This window comes from Cherax quadricarinatus, chromosome 7 (assembly GCF_038502225.1).
Source record: "Cherax quadricarinatus isolate ZL_2023a chromosome 7, ASM3850222v1, whole genome shotgun sequence".
Lineage (NCBI taxonomy): Eukaryota > Metazoa > Arthropoda > Malacostraca > Decapoda > Parastacidae > Cherax > Cherax quadricarinatus.
In genome coordinates this window covers 59559636-59577634 of record NC_091298.1, presented here as the reverse complement: position 1 = coordinate 59577634, position 17999 = coordinate 59559636, and the positions used below count along the sequence as shown (strand labels likewise).

At 40.2% G+C, this 17999-nt stretch overlaps 1 protein-coding gene across 4 annotated transcripts in view; it reads right to left on the bottom strand.

The window, feature by feature from the left end:
* The window catches only part of LOC128687049 (alkaline phosphatase-like), a 149956-nt gene that overhangs the window by 42535 nt on the left and 89422 nt on the right, over window positions 1-17999 (bottom strand). For all 4 annotated transcript variants that reach the window (XM_070082545.1, XM_070082548.1, XM_070082546.1 and 1 more), the window contains 2 exons: window positions 6641-6748; window positions 5934-6017 (listed from right to left, as the gene is read on the bottom strand). In XM_070082545.1, coding sequence (XP_069938646.1) covers window positions 5934-6017; window positions 6641-6748 — 192 coding nt within the window. The remainder of the gene's footprint in view (window positions 1-5933; window positions 6018-6640; window positions 6749-17999) is intronic.

Genomic DNA, 17999 nt, shown 5'->3' with positions numbered 1-17999 from the left:
GGATCTCGCCTTCAAGGATCGCATCTGCTAGAAAAATGACAGGATGGATAATGAGAACCTTCAAAACGAGGGATGCCAAACCCATGATGACACTCTTCAGGTCACTTGTTCTATCTAGGCTGGAATATTGCTGCACACTAACAGCACCTTTCAAGGCAGGTGAAATTGCTGACCTAGAAAATGTACAGAGAACCTTCACTGCGCGCATAACGGAGATAAAACACCTCAATTACTGGGAGCGCTCGAGGTTCCTGAACCTGTATTCCCTGGAACGCAGGCGGGAGAGATACATGATTATATACACCTGGAAAGTCCTAGAGGGACTAGTACCGAACTTGCACACGAAAATCACTCACTACGAAAGCAAAAGACTTGGCAGACGATGCAACATCCCCCCAATGAAAAGCAGGGGTGTCACTAGCACGTTAAGAGACCATACAATAAGTGTCAGGGGCCCGAGACTGTTCAACTGCCTCCCAGCATACATAAGGGGGATTACCAACAGACCCCTGGCAGTCTTCAAGCTGGCACTGGACAAGCACCTAAAGTCGGTTCCTGATCAGCCGGGCTGTGGCTCGTACGTTGGTTTGCGTGCAGCCAGCAGTAACAGCCTGGTTGATCAGGCTCTGATCCACCAGGAGGCCTGGTCACAGACCGGGCCGCGGGGGCGTTGACCCCCGGAACTCTCTCCAGGTAAACTCCAGGGAAACACACACACACACACACACATACACTTTCAAGAGTGGGTCTGGCAAGGCGTAAGTGAACAGGAACCAGTAGTTGATGGATTCAAATTAGATAAATTTAGATTTAGAAAGGATATAGGAAAGTACTGGTATGGAAATAGAGTAGTCGATGAGTGGAATAGCCAACCTAGTAGGGTCACTGAAGCTAAAACCTTAAGTAGATTCATATACGAGTTAGATAAATACATGAGTGAGGGGTTGGATTTGAGTGTCACTTGAGTTTATAAGAGTTATTCCTTGGGTAACATTGATAATGGTTTGGGCGAATATTTTTTAGTGGGTTTGGGTTTGACACGGACTTGCCAAGTATGTGCCACTTCCTTCTTTCTTATGTTTCAAAACTGGGCAAGTATTTTCTCTCGGTCTCTCGCCATCTCTCCCTCCTTCCTAGGAAGTAGTACATAAATGGTACATAATACCGACAAGATGAGGAATTAGACACATCTGCAACATCTGGGGATCTTTATTTGTAGACGTTTCGCCAACCAGTGGTTTTATCAATACAATACAGGGATATAATGTAAAGAACTATATACAGAAGGTGAGGAAATCAGTCCCTCAGCCTTGGAGTTGGTGAAGATCACCGTAGTCTAGTTCCTGCAAGACTGAAGGATCCCCAGATGTTGCACATGTGTCCAGGAAGACGTACATAACATGAGAAAGATCAAGTTAATAAGTTACACACTACAGTAAGCAAGATACAAGTCATAATGTCCATTGTTGATGGTGGTAGTGTTGTTAATCGTGTGATATAATTATTGATGATGGCAGTGTTGTTAATCGTGTGATATAATTATTGATGGTGGTAGTGTTGTTAATCGTGTGATATAATTATTGATGGCAGTGTTGTTAATCGTGTGATATAATTATTGATGATGGCAGTGTTGTTAATCGTGTGATATAATTATTGATGATGGCAGTGTTGTTAATCGTGTGATATAATTATTGATGATGGCAGTGTTGTTAATCGTGTGATATAATTATTGATGATGGCAGTGTTGTTAATCGTGTGATATAATTATTGATGATGGCAGTGTTGTTAATCGTGTGATATAATTATTGATGATGGCAGTGTTGTTAATCGTGTGATATAATTATTGATGATGGCAGTGTTGTTAATCGTGTGATATAATTATTGATGATGGCAGTGTTGTTAATCGTGTGATATAATTATTGATGATGGCAGTGTTGTTAATCGTGTGATATAATTATTGATGATGGCAGTGTTGTTAATCGTGTGATATAATTATTGATGATGGCAGTGTTGTTAATCGTGTGATATAATTATTGATGATGGCAGTGTTGTTAGTCGTGTGATATAATTATTGATGATGGCAGTGTTGTTAGTCATGTGATATAATTATTGATGATGGAATCATGTTGGTATTAAATTACACACATGAAGAGCTGGTGCCTTATTGAGGTGCTCTTGACTCAAATAACTAGAGCTACACTGCCCATAATTCAGATATAATTACTTCTCATTACAAAAGTGTTGTATGATTCCTTTACGAGTTTAGCACTTTTCCCATTTGAATAACAGCGGAAGTCCAATAAAATTCAGCGTACCGTAAATCTACACATTGTATGTACCATAAATCTACACATTGTATGTACCATAAAGCTACACGTTGTAAGTACCATATATGTGATAATGATGGTAGAATTACCGACAAAATGTATCACTGTGGTACACACAAAAGCACCATTAATGTGCACACAGACACCAAAAGGGTACACATTCCAGCTTTAGTACTGAAGGGTAAGAACTAAGCCGGTAGGGGTCGTAAGACGTCTGGGGAATGGGAAGTAATCATGTTTGATCATATTATTATTACAGTCACGATGGAAAGGGATAAAATGCATAGAAGTCATGCAAAACTTGAAAGAATGAGAGGCAATCCGAGTCGACCCAAGGAAGGGAAGGTTAAGTCCAACCTCTTGAATCAATAACCCTTTACAGGCCTTGAGACGCATCCCTTGAAGGGATTAAGCTGTATCAATTATGTATATATATATATATATATATATATATATATATATATATATATATATATATATATATATATATATATATATATATATATATAGTGTGTGGTGCCGAATAGATAAAACTGGCCAATTAGCAAGAACTCATTTAAAATTAAGTCCTTTCTAAAATTTTCTCTTATACGTTTAAAGTTATATATATATTTTCATTTATGTTAATATAAAAATTAATAATTTTGTACCAAAAGAGCTTTAGAAAGCTTGCCTAACCTTATTATAACAAGCGCAATTTAATTTAGTCTAATCCAACCAGATATATATTAGATAAGTTTACAATAATATTTTTTCGTTAGGTTCAGAATGATTTTTGCGAAATTACTGCATACACAAACTTTCGCTTACCTTATTCGGCAAGAAGAGCGTTTTATATATATATATATATATATATATATATATATATATATATATATATATATATATATATATATATATATATATATATGTCGTGCCGAATATGTAAAACTGGTCAATTAGCAAGAACTCATTTAAAATTAAATCCTTTCTGAAATTTTCTCTTATACGTTTAAAGATATATTTTTTTCATTAATGTTGATGTAAAAATTTATAATTTTGCACCAAAAGAATCTTAGAAAACTTACCTAACCTTATTATAACAAGAACAATTTATTTTAGCCTAACCCAACTAAATATATTTTAGATTTGTTTACAATAATTTAATAGTAAACAAACACAGTGAAATATGTTTTTTTTCGTTAGGTTCAGAATGATTTTGGCGAAATTATTGCATACACAAATTTTCGCTTGTCCTATATGGCAAGATGAACGTTGCTATTTAAGCCAAGATCGCAAGTTCTGCCTATTCGGCACGATATATATATATATATATATATATATATATATATATATATATATATATATATATATATATATATATATATATATATATATATATATTAGTATATTGAAAATGGTATAACATACCACAATTTAAAAACACCACGAACACACTTGGAAATTAAATATTTTTTCACAGTGGCTGTTCTGCTATCATATATGCATATATATTAAAGAATATTAAATGCATATAACTGGTACTTCACGAGCCAGGAATTATATTAATTTAGGTTCAGTAATTGGGTTTGAATCAGTGCATCAAGATTAGGAGATGACATAATAGTTGGAGCTGCTGACGCATGCTGACAGTGCTGCTTACTTAACATTAACTTGATAATCTCTACAACTCTTGCAAGCAAATTAAGTGAGATACGCAACCTGTTTACACTATCAGGAACAAATACTTGGCAAGAGACGAGTTCCAGATGCTGATCTTCAACATTATGTAACAGTGCAAAGTTTAAACTCTTGCTCTTGCGTGCAACCTTTAACATTTATTATGTTACTACAAGCAGCAAAATGTAATATAATCTTTATATATATATATATATATATATATATATATATATATATATATATATATATATAATAATGTAACTACGAACGAGTGGTATTTGATTAATAACACTGCGACTAGCCGGGGGCTCGAACCCGTGTTGTTAACCCGCCTCATGGGGAGTGAAAATTCCACGACGCTCTAACCCATTGGACTATACAATCCTACAAGAATCACGCACTCAGCAGAGCTTGGTGTTGTGCCGTGATCCGAGGACATACGATGGTGTGGGTGCCTCAGCTAATTTTTGCGAAAATCAGAATAATTTTTGCGAAATTATTCCATACACAAATTTTAGCTTGCCTTATCCGGCAAGAAGAGCGTTGCTATTTAAGCCAGAATCGCAAGTTGTACCTATTCGGCACGACATATATATAATGAAACTGCCATTTTTAATTAATAAAAAGGAGTACGCGTTTCAATGGAACTGGAAGACAACGAGGATATAGAGATCTGAAGACGGTCATAAACGTGAGAGTGACTTTCTCCAGAACACTCACTCGTGAAACTGATGTCCTATCACCGCCACGAAGAGAAAGGCTGTGTGTGTGTGTGTGTGTGTGTGTGTGTGTGTGTGTGTGTGTGTGTGTTTACCTATTTGTATTTACTTATCTGTAGCTACAGTAATACATGGTAGTGGTGTGTCCTCTTCAAGTTTGAAGCACTTGAAACACTTGTTGCCTCATTAATCCCATTTACTAAAGAATAAAAGTCAAAATACCATGACTGGAACAATACACAAATAACCCGCACATAGGAGAGAGGAGCTTATGTCGACGTTTCGCTCCGTCTTGGACCATTTATGAGTTTGTGTGACTTGTAAATATTCCAAGTCGGAGCGAAACGTCTTCATAAGTCAGTCTCTCTCGTATGTGCGAGTGACTGTATAATTTAATTTCAGTTTTCTACTATATCTGGGAAAAAGGTATACTTCTAGAAACCATACCACGGGCGGGATTTGAACCCGCGATCAGAGTGTCTCAAAACTCCAGACCGTCGCGTTAGCCACTGGACCAGCTAGACACAATAAGATTCGTCCAACTAGGTATATTTGTACACCATAGGAAGGTTAGCATAGGCACCACTGTGACCACAAATGGCTAACGCGACGGTCTGGAGTTTTGAGACTCTCTGACCGCGGGTTCAAATCCCGCCCGTGGTATGGTTTGTTTGCAATCGTGTCATTACGATTTCGTGAGTCATGTATACTTCTAGAAACAGTTTTCATCCGTTATACCCCGGTATACTGTACCCGGCAAAGACAAACTTTAAAATACAGTCGTTCTAAAGATAAATTATTATTGATAACTGAGGAACATGTAACATAATTAAATGTGACACTTCTCACAATTCTTATTCCCGACCCACACCCATGAATACCTCACAAACGTCTCTTCTTAACCTCTGTCCTAACTTGCAATTAATATAAGTGATTTTCCCTACAGCTAGTACTAAGAAATCCTGTTTTACTTCATCATGTTCTTGTATAATCGACCGGCATTACTGGTTCGCGGCTTCTTGGGCCCCGTCATGGCTTTTCTTGAAGGTGCGTGCTCATCTAGGTGTCCTCGTTGTGTTTATACGGACTCAGCGAGTTAATGTTTATTTAACTGCTGTATCAGTTGGTTCTGAGCCCCGTAAGAGCTTTCATATATATATGTGTATATGGTGTCCTCTTCCACCACGTCTTCACTTACCTCGTTCTCACAATCAAGTTTGGTTCTTACCTTAAAGTTTCGTCCTGGTTCGTTGAGGATGAGTTGTTCAGCGATGTCGTCACAATGTTCAGCATCCAGCCCGTCGGCCGTGATCTTCAGTGAAGGGAAGAGGTGAGTGAGGGAGGGCAGGTGAAGGGTGAGGTGAGTGAGGGAGGGCAGGTGAAGGGTGAGGTGAGTGAGGGAGGGCAGGTGAAGGGTGAGGTGAGGGAGGGAGATGAAGGGTGAGGCGAGTGAGGGGTAGGGGAGGAACGGTAAATGATTGATGTTTACGATATGGAGGGGAGAAGTAGAAAGAGGGAAGAATGAGAGAGAGAAAGGGGAATACTGAAGAAAAAATAAGGTTAGTGAGGGAGCAGAAAGACAAGGGATAACGAGGGAAAGATGGATGAGAGAGAGAATGAGTGAGTTTAACGTGATAATAAACAACATAAGCAGTAACAAATTAATAACTAAACAAACGAGGCAAACATTAACAAGAACAACAACAACGTTAACAAATACAATGATAAACAAAAACTGATGATAATAACTTTCTCAAATAATAGTCAGTGTATTAACGTAAAGCGCTAAATATTGTTAAAAACTCATTTGTTACCTCAGAAACATTTGAAAACTAGTTCTCGACCTTCTTAGTAAAGAGCCCTTGATGCCAGGAAGTTGAGCTACTCTCTCCTTCCTCGGATCAAAGGTGATTAAGTCATGAACACAGTACTCACTTCGTGGTCATCCTCCCACTCGCGGTCAGCGATGTGAGCGTAGACTCCAGCAGGTGTAGCGTGCGTCACTCTGGTGGTGGTCACGAACCCGGTGCTCTTACCACCATCCTCGGGAAATAATAATAACCATAACTAATAACGGCTAATAATAATGATTAATAACGATAACTAATAACGATTAATGATTAATAACGATTAATAATTAATAATGATTAATAACGATAACTAATAACTTTTAATAATAATAACAATAATTAGTATACAATACTAGCAAACCTAAGGGACCAATTACCTCGCAATTACCTCCTCATTTCTACTGTCTCCGGGTTATAATCGCCGGTATTCGACTGAAGAAGCTTGCTTGTGCAGGCGTCTTCAGATAAATGCCGATAATAAAGATACATTAATGTCGAAAAAGACATTTATGTACTGTTCAAGACATTTATTAGAAGCCACTCGTGGCGAAACGTTTCCTCTAATAAATGTCCTCAACTGTATATAAATGTCTTTTTTCACATAATGTAAGAAAGAAGGAACACTGCAACAGGCATACTGGCCTATACGAGGCAGGTCCAATCCCTGTAGATGAATGGTTCAGAGAACCGACATGTTGATAAATTAGACACATGTGCAACTCTTGGGTATCTTTATTGAGGAAACGTTTCGCCACACAGTGGCTTCATCAGTCCATACAAAGGAGAATCTTGAAGAACAGGAGGAGAATGAGGTAATCAGTCCCTCAACCTTGAGTCGATGTGGTCAGTCCATCAATCTTGAATAGAATACGGCATACGTGCTGAGGAGCTTATAAACCGTTGGCAGGATACCCAAGAGTTGCACATGTGTCTAATTTATCAACATGTCGGTTCTCTGAACCATTCATCTACAAACCTGTCAGACACTGCAACTTCTTGGGATCTTAATACTTGGGAATTCTTCGCTTGCCTAATTCTTGGGCACGACCTACTTCAACATTGAACAAATGTTACACGACCTATGACTGCTGCACCTCTCCTGCCAACGGTTTATAAGCTCCTTCTCAGCACGTATGCCGTATTCTATTCAAGATTGATGGACTGACCACATCGACTCAAGGTTGAGGGACTGATTACCTCATTCTCCTCCTGTTCTTCAAGATTCTCCTTTGTATGGACTGATGAAGCCACTGTGTGGCGAACCGTTTCCTCAATAAAGATACCCAAGAGTTGCACATGTGTCTAATTTATCAAGTCCAATCCCCCCACCGGCTTAAGCCAATGCTTTGACCTAGTGAGGTCAGACACGTCACTGAAGGGAGGAGCACTGCATCCGACCTAGTAGCACTAGCTAGTCAGGTCCAATTCACACCCACTCATGTATTTATCCAACCTATTTTTAAAACTATACAACGTCTTAACTTCTATGACGGTACTCGGGAGTTTGTTCCACTCATCCACAACTCTATTACCAAACCAGTGCTTTCCTATATCCTTCCTGAATCTGAATTTTTCCAATTTAAAGCCATTGCTGCGAGTCCTGTCTAGGCTAGATATTTTTAGCACGCTATTTACATCCCCTTTATCGTGTCGGTATCATCAGACCATTTTTCAAAAAATGTTACACATGTTATATCACGGGAACCTTCCAGTACAGGTGCCTGACATACTGGTCCACCACACCCATCTAGCACGAGGAGACCTGTTCCCAGTAACCGGTTACCTGCGGTACCTGTCTGGGGTGGTTACCTGGTATACAGGTGCCTGACATACTGGTCCACCACACCCATCTAGCACGAGGAGACCTGTTCCCAGTAACCGGTTACCTGCGGTACCTGTCTGGGGTGGTTACCTGGTATACCTGCGGTACCTGTCTGGGGTGGTTACCTGGTATACAGGTGCCTGACATACTGGTCCACCACACCCATCTAGCACGAGGAGACCTGTTCCCAGTAACCGGTTACCTGCGGTACCTGTCTGGGGTGGTTACCTGGTATACCTGCGGTACCTGTCTGGGGTGGTTACCTGGTATACAGGTGCCTGACATACTGGTCCACCACACCCATCTAGCACGAGGAGACCTGTTCCCAGTAACCGGTTACCTGCGGTACCTGTCTGGGGTGGTCACCTGGTATACAGGTGCCTGATATACTTGTCTACGACACCTATCTAGCACGAGGAGACCTGTTACCGGTAACAGGTTACCTGCAGTACCTGTCTGAGGTAGTTCCCTGGTATACAGGTGCCTGACATCAGCTTGCCACGCCACCTCGAGGTGACTCCCTCGGTGGGAAAGGTTAATTAGGTGAAGTCATTTGTGGCACGTTATAATTGAGTAATCTTGCAGCGCTAAAAAAATAGTACGACGAGCTGCCTTGTGAGTTGTAGAGGTGCCTTCGCTCTTAGTTCTCTTCTTGCATCTTTCCTACACTCCCTTTCAGCTCTCTCTTTAGCTCCCTTTACTTAATTCTTTCGTTTCTTCTGTTCCTTTTCCCCTCCCTCCCTGAGTCAGTCTTCACCACCACCCTCCCTAACACCATCTTCTGCTTTCACTTTCCATCTCTTTGTGTGTAGGCATAATTTAAGTTGTGTTTGCACTGGCGTGTGTGTCTACTTGTCTGCTCTTGTATTTATCTGCTGAGGTGAGCTATACACCACACACACACAAACCATTGTTGTATTACCAACCTGTTTATTAATACTTTGTGCGCGTCTGTTTTGTTGCAATTTTTCTCCATCTAGATTGTGAGTAGATGACTGAAAGGAATGATTTTTGTATTTAAAGATATATGCACAACTCTCTCCATGGGGAAATAGAGAAGAATCCTTCCTCCGTAAGTTATGCGTGTGGAAATAAATGGTATAAAATACCGACACAATGGAAATATAAACACAAATGCAGTATAATGTGATCCTTTATTGACTACGTTTCGCCCACACAGTGGGCTTTTTCAAGTCACAAACAGAACTACCTGGGGTGGAAGGAACGCGAGTATTTATAGTCCTTTCCAAGCTACCCAAGTTTTTAGACTCTATAACCCCACTCGGTACATCATCAGATGCAGCATTCTTCACCTGACCTCAGCATTCTGAACCGGACTATAAATACTCGCGTTCCTTCCACCCCAGGTAGTTCTGTTTGTGACTTGAAAAAGCCCACTGTGTGGGCGAAACGTAGTCAATAAAGGATCACATTATACTGCATTTGTGTTTATATTTCCAAGTTATGCGTGTATTAAGAGGCGACTGAAATGCCGGGACCAAGGGCCTAGTAACCCTTTTGTATAAATCACTAAATGCAAAGAGAAGAAAAACGTTTTTACATTTTTTTTCTTCGAGTCACCTTGCCTCTGTGGGAGACGGCCGGCGTGTTAAAAAGAATACACAACTCAGAGTATTAATGTAGAATCTTACGTACATATACGCCAACAGTACATATTCACACAGTAATCAAAGAACCTTAAGTACGTGTACATAAACAACAGCCAATGAACCTTACACACACATACACATTACTATTATTATAATGGGGAGAGCTAAGCGTACATATACACAAACAGCAAAGACTCGTGTATACATATATACACACAGTAGCCCAAGAAATAAGTCAACGCAGTGTCCCACAGTCACATCAAGAGAAAGGTGACTAGAATAACTAGGTCTAAAGAATAATGTGGGGTGGTTGTAAACACAAAATGATAGTGAAGCGTGTGACGAACTCAGCAAGTTTCCAGGAATCACTACTAAATCATGGAGAAGGAAGCACTGATGATGCAGCACTCGAGAATATGAGAGTAAAGGAGAACTAAAATGTAGATAAATGGTTCAGAGAACCGACAAGTTGATAAATTAGACACATGTGTAATACTTGGGTATCTGTATTGTGGAAACGTTTGGTTAAATTCTTCTCTACTGGACTGATGAAGTCACTGTGGGGCGAAACGTTTTCACAATAAAGATACCCAAGTGTTGCACATGTGTCTAAGAAGTGAGATATTTAGGACAAACGTTGGGTACAGACACCTGTTGGAGCCAGGTAGAGAGAAGCCCTCCACTTGGGTACTTCAAGAACGAGCTGATGCTCTTAAAACACTTAGGATCAAACCTGTGTACCTTCCACTTACCAGGAGTCTTATGACCCCTGTGGGTTAGCGCTTAGTTTTGATTATAATATGACCCTTATGGTTTTAAAGTTTCCCCATGACTATAATAATCACGCAACACCAGCACGGGTTTATAAATGAAGAATTCTGATTTACACACATAACAATGAGAGGCTGCTGGATATAAGACAAGAAAGGTTAGGTTAGGTAAGGTTCGTCAGGAAACAGGACAAGCGTTTCCTCACGCGGGTCTTGCATGACGACCCGCCGTTGGAGCTTTTGGTCATCTGACCGAGGCCTTCCGCTGGCTTACCCCTCCACCCCTTTAAAATTATGGTCATAGTTATAACCATTTTTTTAGTAAGAGACGGATGGGTGAACTGCATATTAGCAGAATGCCAGACAACCTCTGACACTGTGTCACACACGAAAATGGTTTATGAAATTGAGAAACAGGCTGAGGTGAGAGGAAAGGTGCTGCAATGGATAATACCTGACAAAGAGAATGCCGAATCACAGTGAGGAAGGAAAAGTGAATGAAAGTCACAATATCGTGGCTGGAATATTTCACAACCTACCTACAAAATTACATGAAACTAAACGATTTTCAGCGCAGACTTGACTGTGTTGAGGCTCGACATGGTACAGAGAAGCAAAGGTCTGGTTTTATCTGCATCGTAATTTGTGTGATAGTTATGTAAAAGAAACGTCAAGATTGAGGAAGAAGCGAGTTGAAGGATCGGTCGTAGGATCCATGTTATTACTGTTAATGATCCACCAGGAGGCCAGTAGGCCTGCTGCACTGCAGCAGGCCTACCGGAGGGAACTGGATCTGTGCTCCGGTTCCCTCAGTTGAGTCTGAATGCCTTCCATAACCCCCCTCACGACAGGCACTGTATAATCCCTACGGGTTTAGCGCTGCCTATAATAATTCAAGACTATAGTGTTCTTCACCAACTTCAAGGCTGAGGGACTGATTACCTCTTCTTTTGTATATAGTTCTACAGTCTTCACATTATGTTCTCGTACTGATAAAGCCACTGGATGGTGAAACGTCTATAAAGAATAGGCGAAACGTTTCGCCTACACAGTAAGCTTCTTCAGTCGAGTACAGAAAGTAGGCACCGTAATCAGTCCAGGGTGATGGACTGATTACGTCGTCTTCACATCTGTACTGTTCCTGCTTACGTTCTGTACTCGACTGAAGAAGCCTACTGTGTAGGCGAAACGTTTCGGAATAAAGATGCCTAACTGCTGCCTATGTGTCTTACCAACCTGTCGGTATTGTATACCATATTCATACCCAGACGTTGTACATGTGTCTTCTAAATATATCCTAGCGTTTGCTCCCGTGTCTAAACCAGTTTGTCGGTATCACCAAGGTTTGTACCAGGTTCCATTGTCCGGTCGCTATATGATCGCTACGGGTTTAGTGCTTTCCCATGACTATAATAATGATGTATTTCGATCACTCTAAGATCCGAGAACGGTATCCTCGTATTGCATAACCTCAGCCCCCTCTACCTCAATGCAGGAAAAAAAAGAGATTCAGTGCAAATTACAATATAATGCAGTTGAATATTAGTAATGAAGATTTGAAGTGAATCAGATTTTCTGTTTACAAGTCGTTAGGTAAAAGGACACAAGTGGAAATGAGGCATTTTATTGTGGCAACGTTTCGCTCTCCAGGAGCTTTGTCAAATCAGTAACGTTAGGCTTAACAAAGCTCCTGGAGAGTGAAACGTTGCCACAATAAAATGTCACATTACTTGCATATGTGTCCTTTCACCTAAGATACTGTCGGTAATTCTACCAACATTAATACTATTTACAAGTTGTTACAAGCGCACTAATCTTCCAATGGTAATAAAAATGACAAATTTGGACATTCACAGCCCAAAACTTGTTGGAACCTTCCACAAAGGAACACAATCTTTGAAGACGAACTTAAGAAACATTGTCTTATTATCTCAGAGACCAATACCCTAAAATACACCAGCACATTAAGTCTGAAGATACTCATAATGTTCATTTTCAATTTCTCAGCGATAAAGGTGAAGGCAACTGGATTAGGCTATCAGATGTTAGCTCAGGAAAACCAGTATTGCAGTTTTACTAGCTAAAGAAACACAAATTAGGACCAACATATGGCAAAATCTGCCGTTTTTAGAATTCCAGTTTGATAAAGCTGGCTAAAAATTGGCACGCAGCCCAAAGTCAACACAAAAATATTTCCACTTACGATACACCAGCGTATAGGGTTTGAAGCCTATCAAAAAAGGCATTCTCTAGTTATTATATAGGAAATAATTTACTTAATAAAATTTGGCAAATTAGGACTTCAGGCACCCATTAACAGCAAGACCCTTGCGTTCAGGAAACCACACCAGTTGTGTTAATTTGAAACCGACCAGAAGAGGCATTATTCAGGTATGGAATGGATTCCAGCGAATCCCGGTTACTTTTAAGTATATCACATTAACTAATTTGCCTGCACGTAAATGAACCTTAATATATACTATTCTGGCCCTAAGATGCACCAGCCATATTGACGGCATTTTGAAAACGTCAAGATAAATTTATTTAATGTGATTTAACGGGAATAAAACTATCAGTATTTTACACAAAAATGGTCAAATAAGCAGATAACGTTTTAATTTCATTATTTGCCATCGTCCAGTCCGGAGGAACTTTTTTTTGAACGTTTAAAACTACGCTGTGTTCATCACAGCCCTAACCCTTGTGGTTTAGAGCTTCTTTTTGATAATATAATAATCCTCACAGCCCTAACTCGACCTCACCCCTCACAAGGGAGGTTCCTTGACGCGGGTGAGGGGCTCTTTGATCTAGGGAATTTGATCTGTGCTCCAGTTCCCTGAATTGAGCCAGAATGCTTTCCATTCCCTTGCCCCATCCCCCCGACAGGGGTTTAGCGCCCCTCCCCATGATTATAATAACTACCTATCCACCTCTGGCTCCTCTCTGCTCCAGCAACGCTTCTCCTGCCCAGCAGCGCTGTATGGCCCTAGTGGGTTTAGCGCTTGGTTTTGAGTATAATTGCCGCTGTTTTGGGGAAATAATCGAGGCCATTTTATAATATATTATATATATATATATATATATATATATATATATATATATATATATATATATATATATATATATATATATATAATATAATATGTGTGTGTGTGTGTGTGTGTCGTGCCGAATAGGTAAAACTTGCTATTTTGGCTTAAATAGCAACACTCTTCCTGTGATAAATGGTTTGAAAAACCGACAAGATTATGGTATTAAGGCTAGGTGACTACATTATGATTTGTGAGTTCAGCAATGTGAATGCTTTTGTTTTAGCACAATACAAAGTGTCTATATTGGAGTATCATAGGCAAACTTACGACTAGTTAGGATTCATTATTTTAAGATTAAGATTAGTATTTCTGTGTTTATAGTCAGTGGGTGAGTGTAATTTTGAACCACCAGGTGGTTATTATGTAGTTAGTTGTCGGGGTGTATCAGGGAGATAAGATGTTTTCTAACTGTAGTTTTGAAAGTGATGAGTGTGTGTGCAGTTCTAGAGTTTTCAGGTAGGGTGTTTCAGATTTTAGGTCCTTTGAAATACATTGAATTTTTGTAAAGGTTTAGTCGGACACGGGGAATGTCATAGAGATGTTTGTGTCTGGTATTATGCCTGTGGATCCTGTCACAACTATCAAGAAAGCGTTTTAGATCAAGGTTAATATTGGAATTTAAGGTCCTGTAGATATAGATTGCACAGTAGTAAGTGTGGATGTTCTGAACAGGGAGTAAGTTTAGATCTATGAAGAGTGGGGGGGGGGGTGTTGCCAGGGAAGGGATTTAGTGATTATTCTTACTGTGGCTTTTTGTTGGGTTATTATTGGCTTTAGGTGTGTTGCTGCAGTTGAACCCCAAGCACAGATAGCATAGGTGAGGTATGGATATATAAGTGAATGGTATAGTGTGAGAAGGGCAGTTTGCGGCATGTAGTATCGTATCGTTTTGGATACTTTTTTTGTTATGTGTTGGATATGGGTGCTGAAATTTAGGTTGTTGTCAAGGTATAGGCCAAGGAATTTGCCCTCATTATGTCTGGCAATTAGAGTGTTGTCGATCTTAATGTTAAGTTGCGCAACACCTGCTCTGCTACCAAACATAATATAGTAGGTTTTGTCAGTGTTAAGTGTAAGTTTATTGGCTGTCATCCAAGTCGCTATTTTGAGCAGCTCCTCGTTAACAATGGTGTTGAGGGTGGCAAGATTAGGGTGGGAGATGACATAAGTCGTGTCGTCAGCCAAGAGAATGGGTTTCAGGATCATTGATGTAAATGAGGAAGAGCAGGGGTCCAATGACACTTCCCTGCGGAACTCCAGTATCAAGTGGCCGTATTGATGAGGCTGTGTCTTCAATGGTGACATACTGATACCTATTAGAAAGGTAGGATTTGAAATATGCAAGCGTATGGAGTCTTATACCATAGTGGTCAAGTTTGTGGAGTAGGATGCTGTGGTCAACTGTGTCAAACGCTTTTCTTAGCTCAATAAAAATTCCTAGCGGATATTCCTTATGTTCCAATGCTGTGTAAAGCAGGTCTATCATTTTTATAATTGCATCATTAGTGTTTTTATTTTTCCTGAATCCAAATTGGCAGGGGTTGAGTATGTTTTGTGCCATTATAAATGAATAAAGTCTCCTGTGCACAAGTTTCTCGAATATTTTGGATAGCAATGGTAAGTTTGATATTGGCCTATAGTTGTTTACATCTGTAGGGTAACCACCTTTATGTATTGGTGTAACCCTTACTGTCTTGAGTAGTGTCGGGAAAGTGCTAGTTTCTAGTGACTTGTTAAAAAGTAATGTAATAGCATGCGAAAGGACATGGCCTGCTCACTTGTACAATAATGGTGGGGCGTGAGACAGATTCCCTGAGTTATTTTTATGTGAATTTATGATCGCGGTGACTTCCGTGGGCTTAGTTGGTACAAGATAGAAGGAATTTGGGAAATTCCCATCTAGGTAGTCCCCGGCATGGGCATTGGTACATGGGATTTTACTGGCGAGATTAGATCCTGTGTTTGAGAAGAAGTTGTTTATCTTGTTAGCTGTGTCAGTGGGATGCAGTGGTGTTTCATGAGGTTTAATTAGGAAAATATTCTTGTTTTTTTTTTCAGTTTGTGGTTCCCCAGAATCTGGGAAAGTGTTTTCCAGGTCTTTTTTAAATATCCTCTTGTGTCAGTGAATCTGCTGGAGTAGTACAGTTGTTTGGCTTTCTTTATTACTTTGGTGAGGACTGATGAATAGTGTTTAAGAATTTTTTTTTTTTATCACACTGGCCGATTCCCACCAAGGCAGGGTGGCCCAAAAAAGAAAAACTTTTACCATCATTCACTCCATCACTGTCTTGCCAGAAGGGTGCTTTACACTACAGTTTTTAAACTGCAACATTAACACCCCTCCTTCAGAGTGCAGGCACTGTACTTCCCATCTCCAGGACTCAAGTCCGGCCTGCCGGTTTCCCTGAACCCCTTCATAAATGTTACTTTGCTCACACTCCAACAGCACGTCAAGTATTAAAAACCATTTGTCTCCATTCACTCCTATCAAACACGCTCACGCATGCCTGCTGGAAGTCCAAGCCCCTCGCACACAAAACCTCCTTTACCCCCTCCCTCCAACCTTTCCTAGGCCGACCCCTACCCCGCCTTCCTTCCACTACAGACTGATACACTCTTGAAGTCATTCTGTTTCGCTCCATTCTCTCTACATGTCCGAACCACCTCAACAACCCTTCCTCAGCCCTCTGGACAACAGTTTTGGTAATCCCGCACCTCCTCCTAACTTCCAAACTACGAATTCTCTGCATTATATTCACACCACACATTGCCCTCAGACATGACATCTCCACTGCCTCCAGCCTTCTCCTCGCTGCAACATTCATCACCCATGCTTCACACCCATATAAGAGTGTTGGTAAAACTATACTCTCATACATTCCCCTCTTTGCCTCCAAGGACAAAGTTCTTTGTCTCCACAGACTCCTAAGTGCACCACTCACCCTTTTCCCTTCATCAATTCTATGATTCACCTCATCCTTCATAGACCCATCCGCTGACACGTCCACTCCCAAATATCTGAATACATTCACTTCCTCCATACTCTCTCCCTCCAATCTGATATCCAATCTTTCATCACCTAATATTTTTGTTATCCTCATAACCTTACTCTTTCCTGTATTCACTTTTAATTTTCTTCTTTTGCACACCCTACCAAATTCATCTCTTCAGAATCTCCAAAGAGCACAGTGTCATCAGCAAAGAGCAACTATGACAACTCCCACTTTATGTGTGATTCTTTATCTTTTAACTCCACGCCTCTTGTCAAGACCCTCGCATTTACTTCTCTTACAACCTCATCTATAAATATATTAAACAACCACGGCGACATCACACATCCCTGTCTAAGGCCTACTTTTACTGGGAAATAATTTCCCTCTTTCCTATGTACTCTAACTTGAGCCTCACTATCCTCGTAAAAAATCTTCACTGCTTTCAGTAACCTACCTCCTACACCATACACCTGCAACATCTGCCACATTGCCCCCCTATCCATCCTGTCATACGCCTTTTCCAAATCCATAAATGCCACAAAGACCTCTTTAGCCTTATCTAAATACTGTTCGCTTATATGTTTCACTGTAAACACCTGGTCCACACACCCCCTACCTTTCCTAAAGCCTCCTTGTTCATCTGCTATCCTATTCTCAGTCTTACTTTTAATTCTTTCAATAATAACTCTACCATACACTTTACCAGGTATACTCAACAGACTTATCCCCCTATAATTTTTGCACTCTCTTTTGTCCCCTTTGCCTTTATACAAAGGAACTATGCATGCTCTCTGCCAATCCCTAGGTACCTTACCCTCTTCCATACATTTATTAAATAATTGCACCAACCACTCCAAAACTATATCCCCACCTGCTTTTAACATTTCTATCTTTATCCCATCAATCCCGGCTGCCTTACCCCCTTTCATTTTACCTACTGCCTCACGAACTTCCCCCACACTCACAACTGGCTCTTCCTCACTCCTACAAGATGTTATTCCTCCTTACCCTATACACGAAATCACAGCTTCCCTATCTTCATCAACATTTAACAATTCCTCAAAATATTCCCTCCATCTTCCCAATACCTCTAACTCTCCATTTAATAACTCTCCTCTCCTATTTTTAACTGACAAATCCATTTGTTCTCTAGGCTT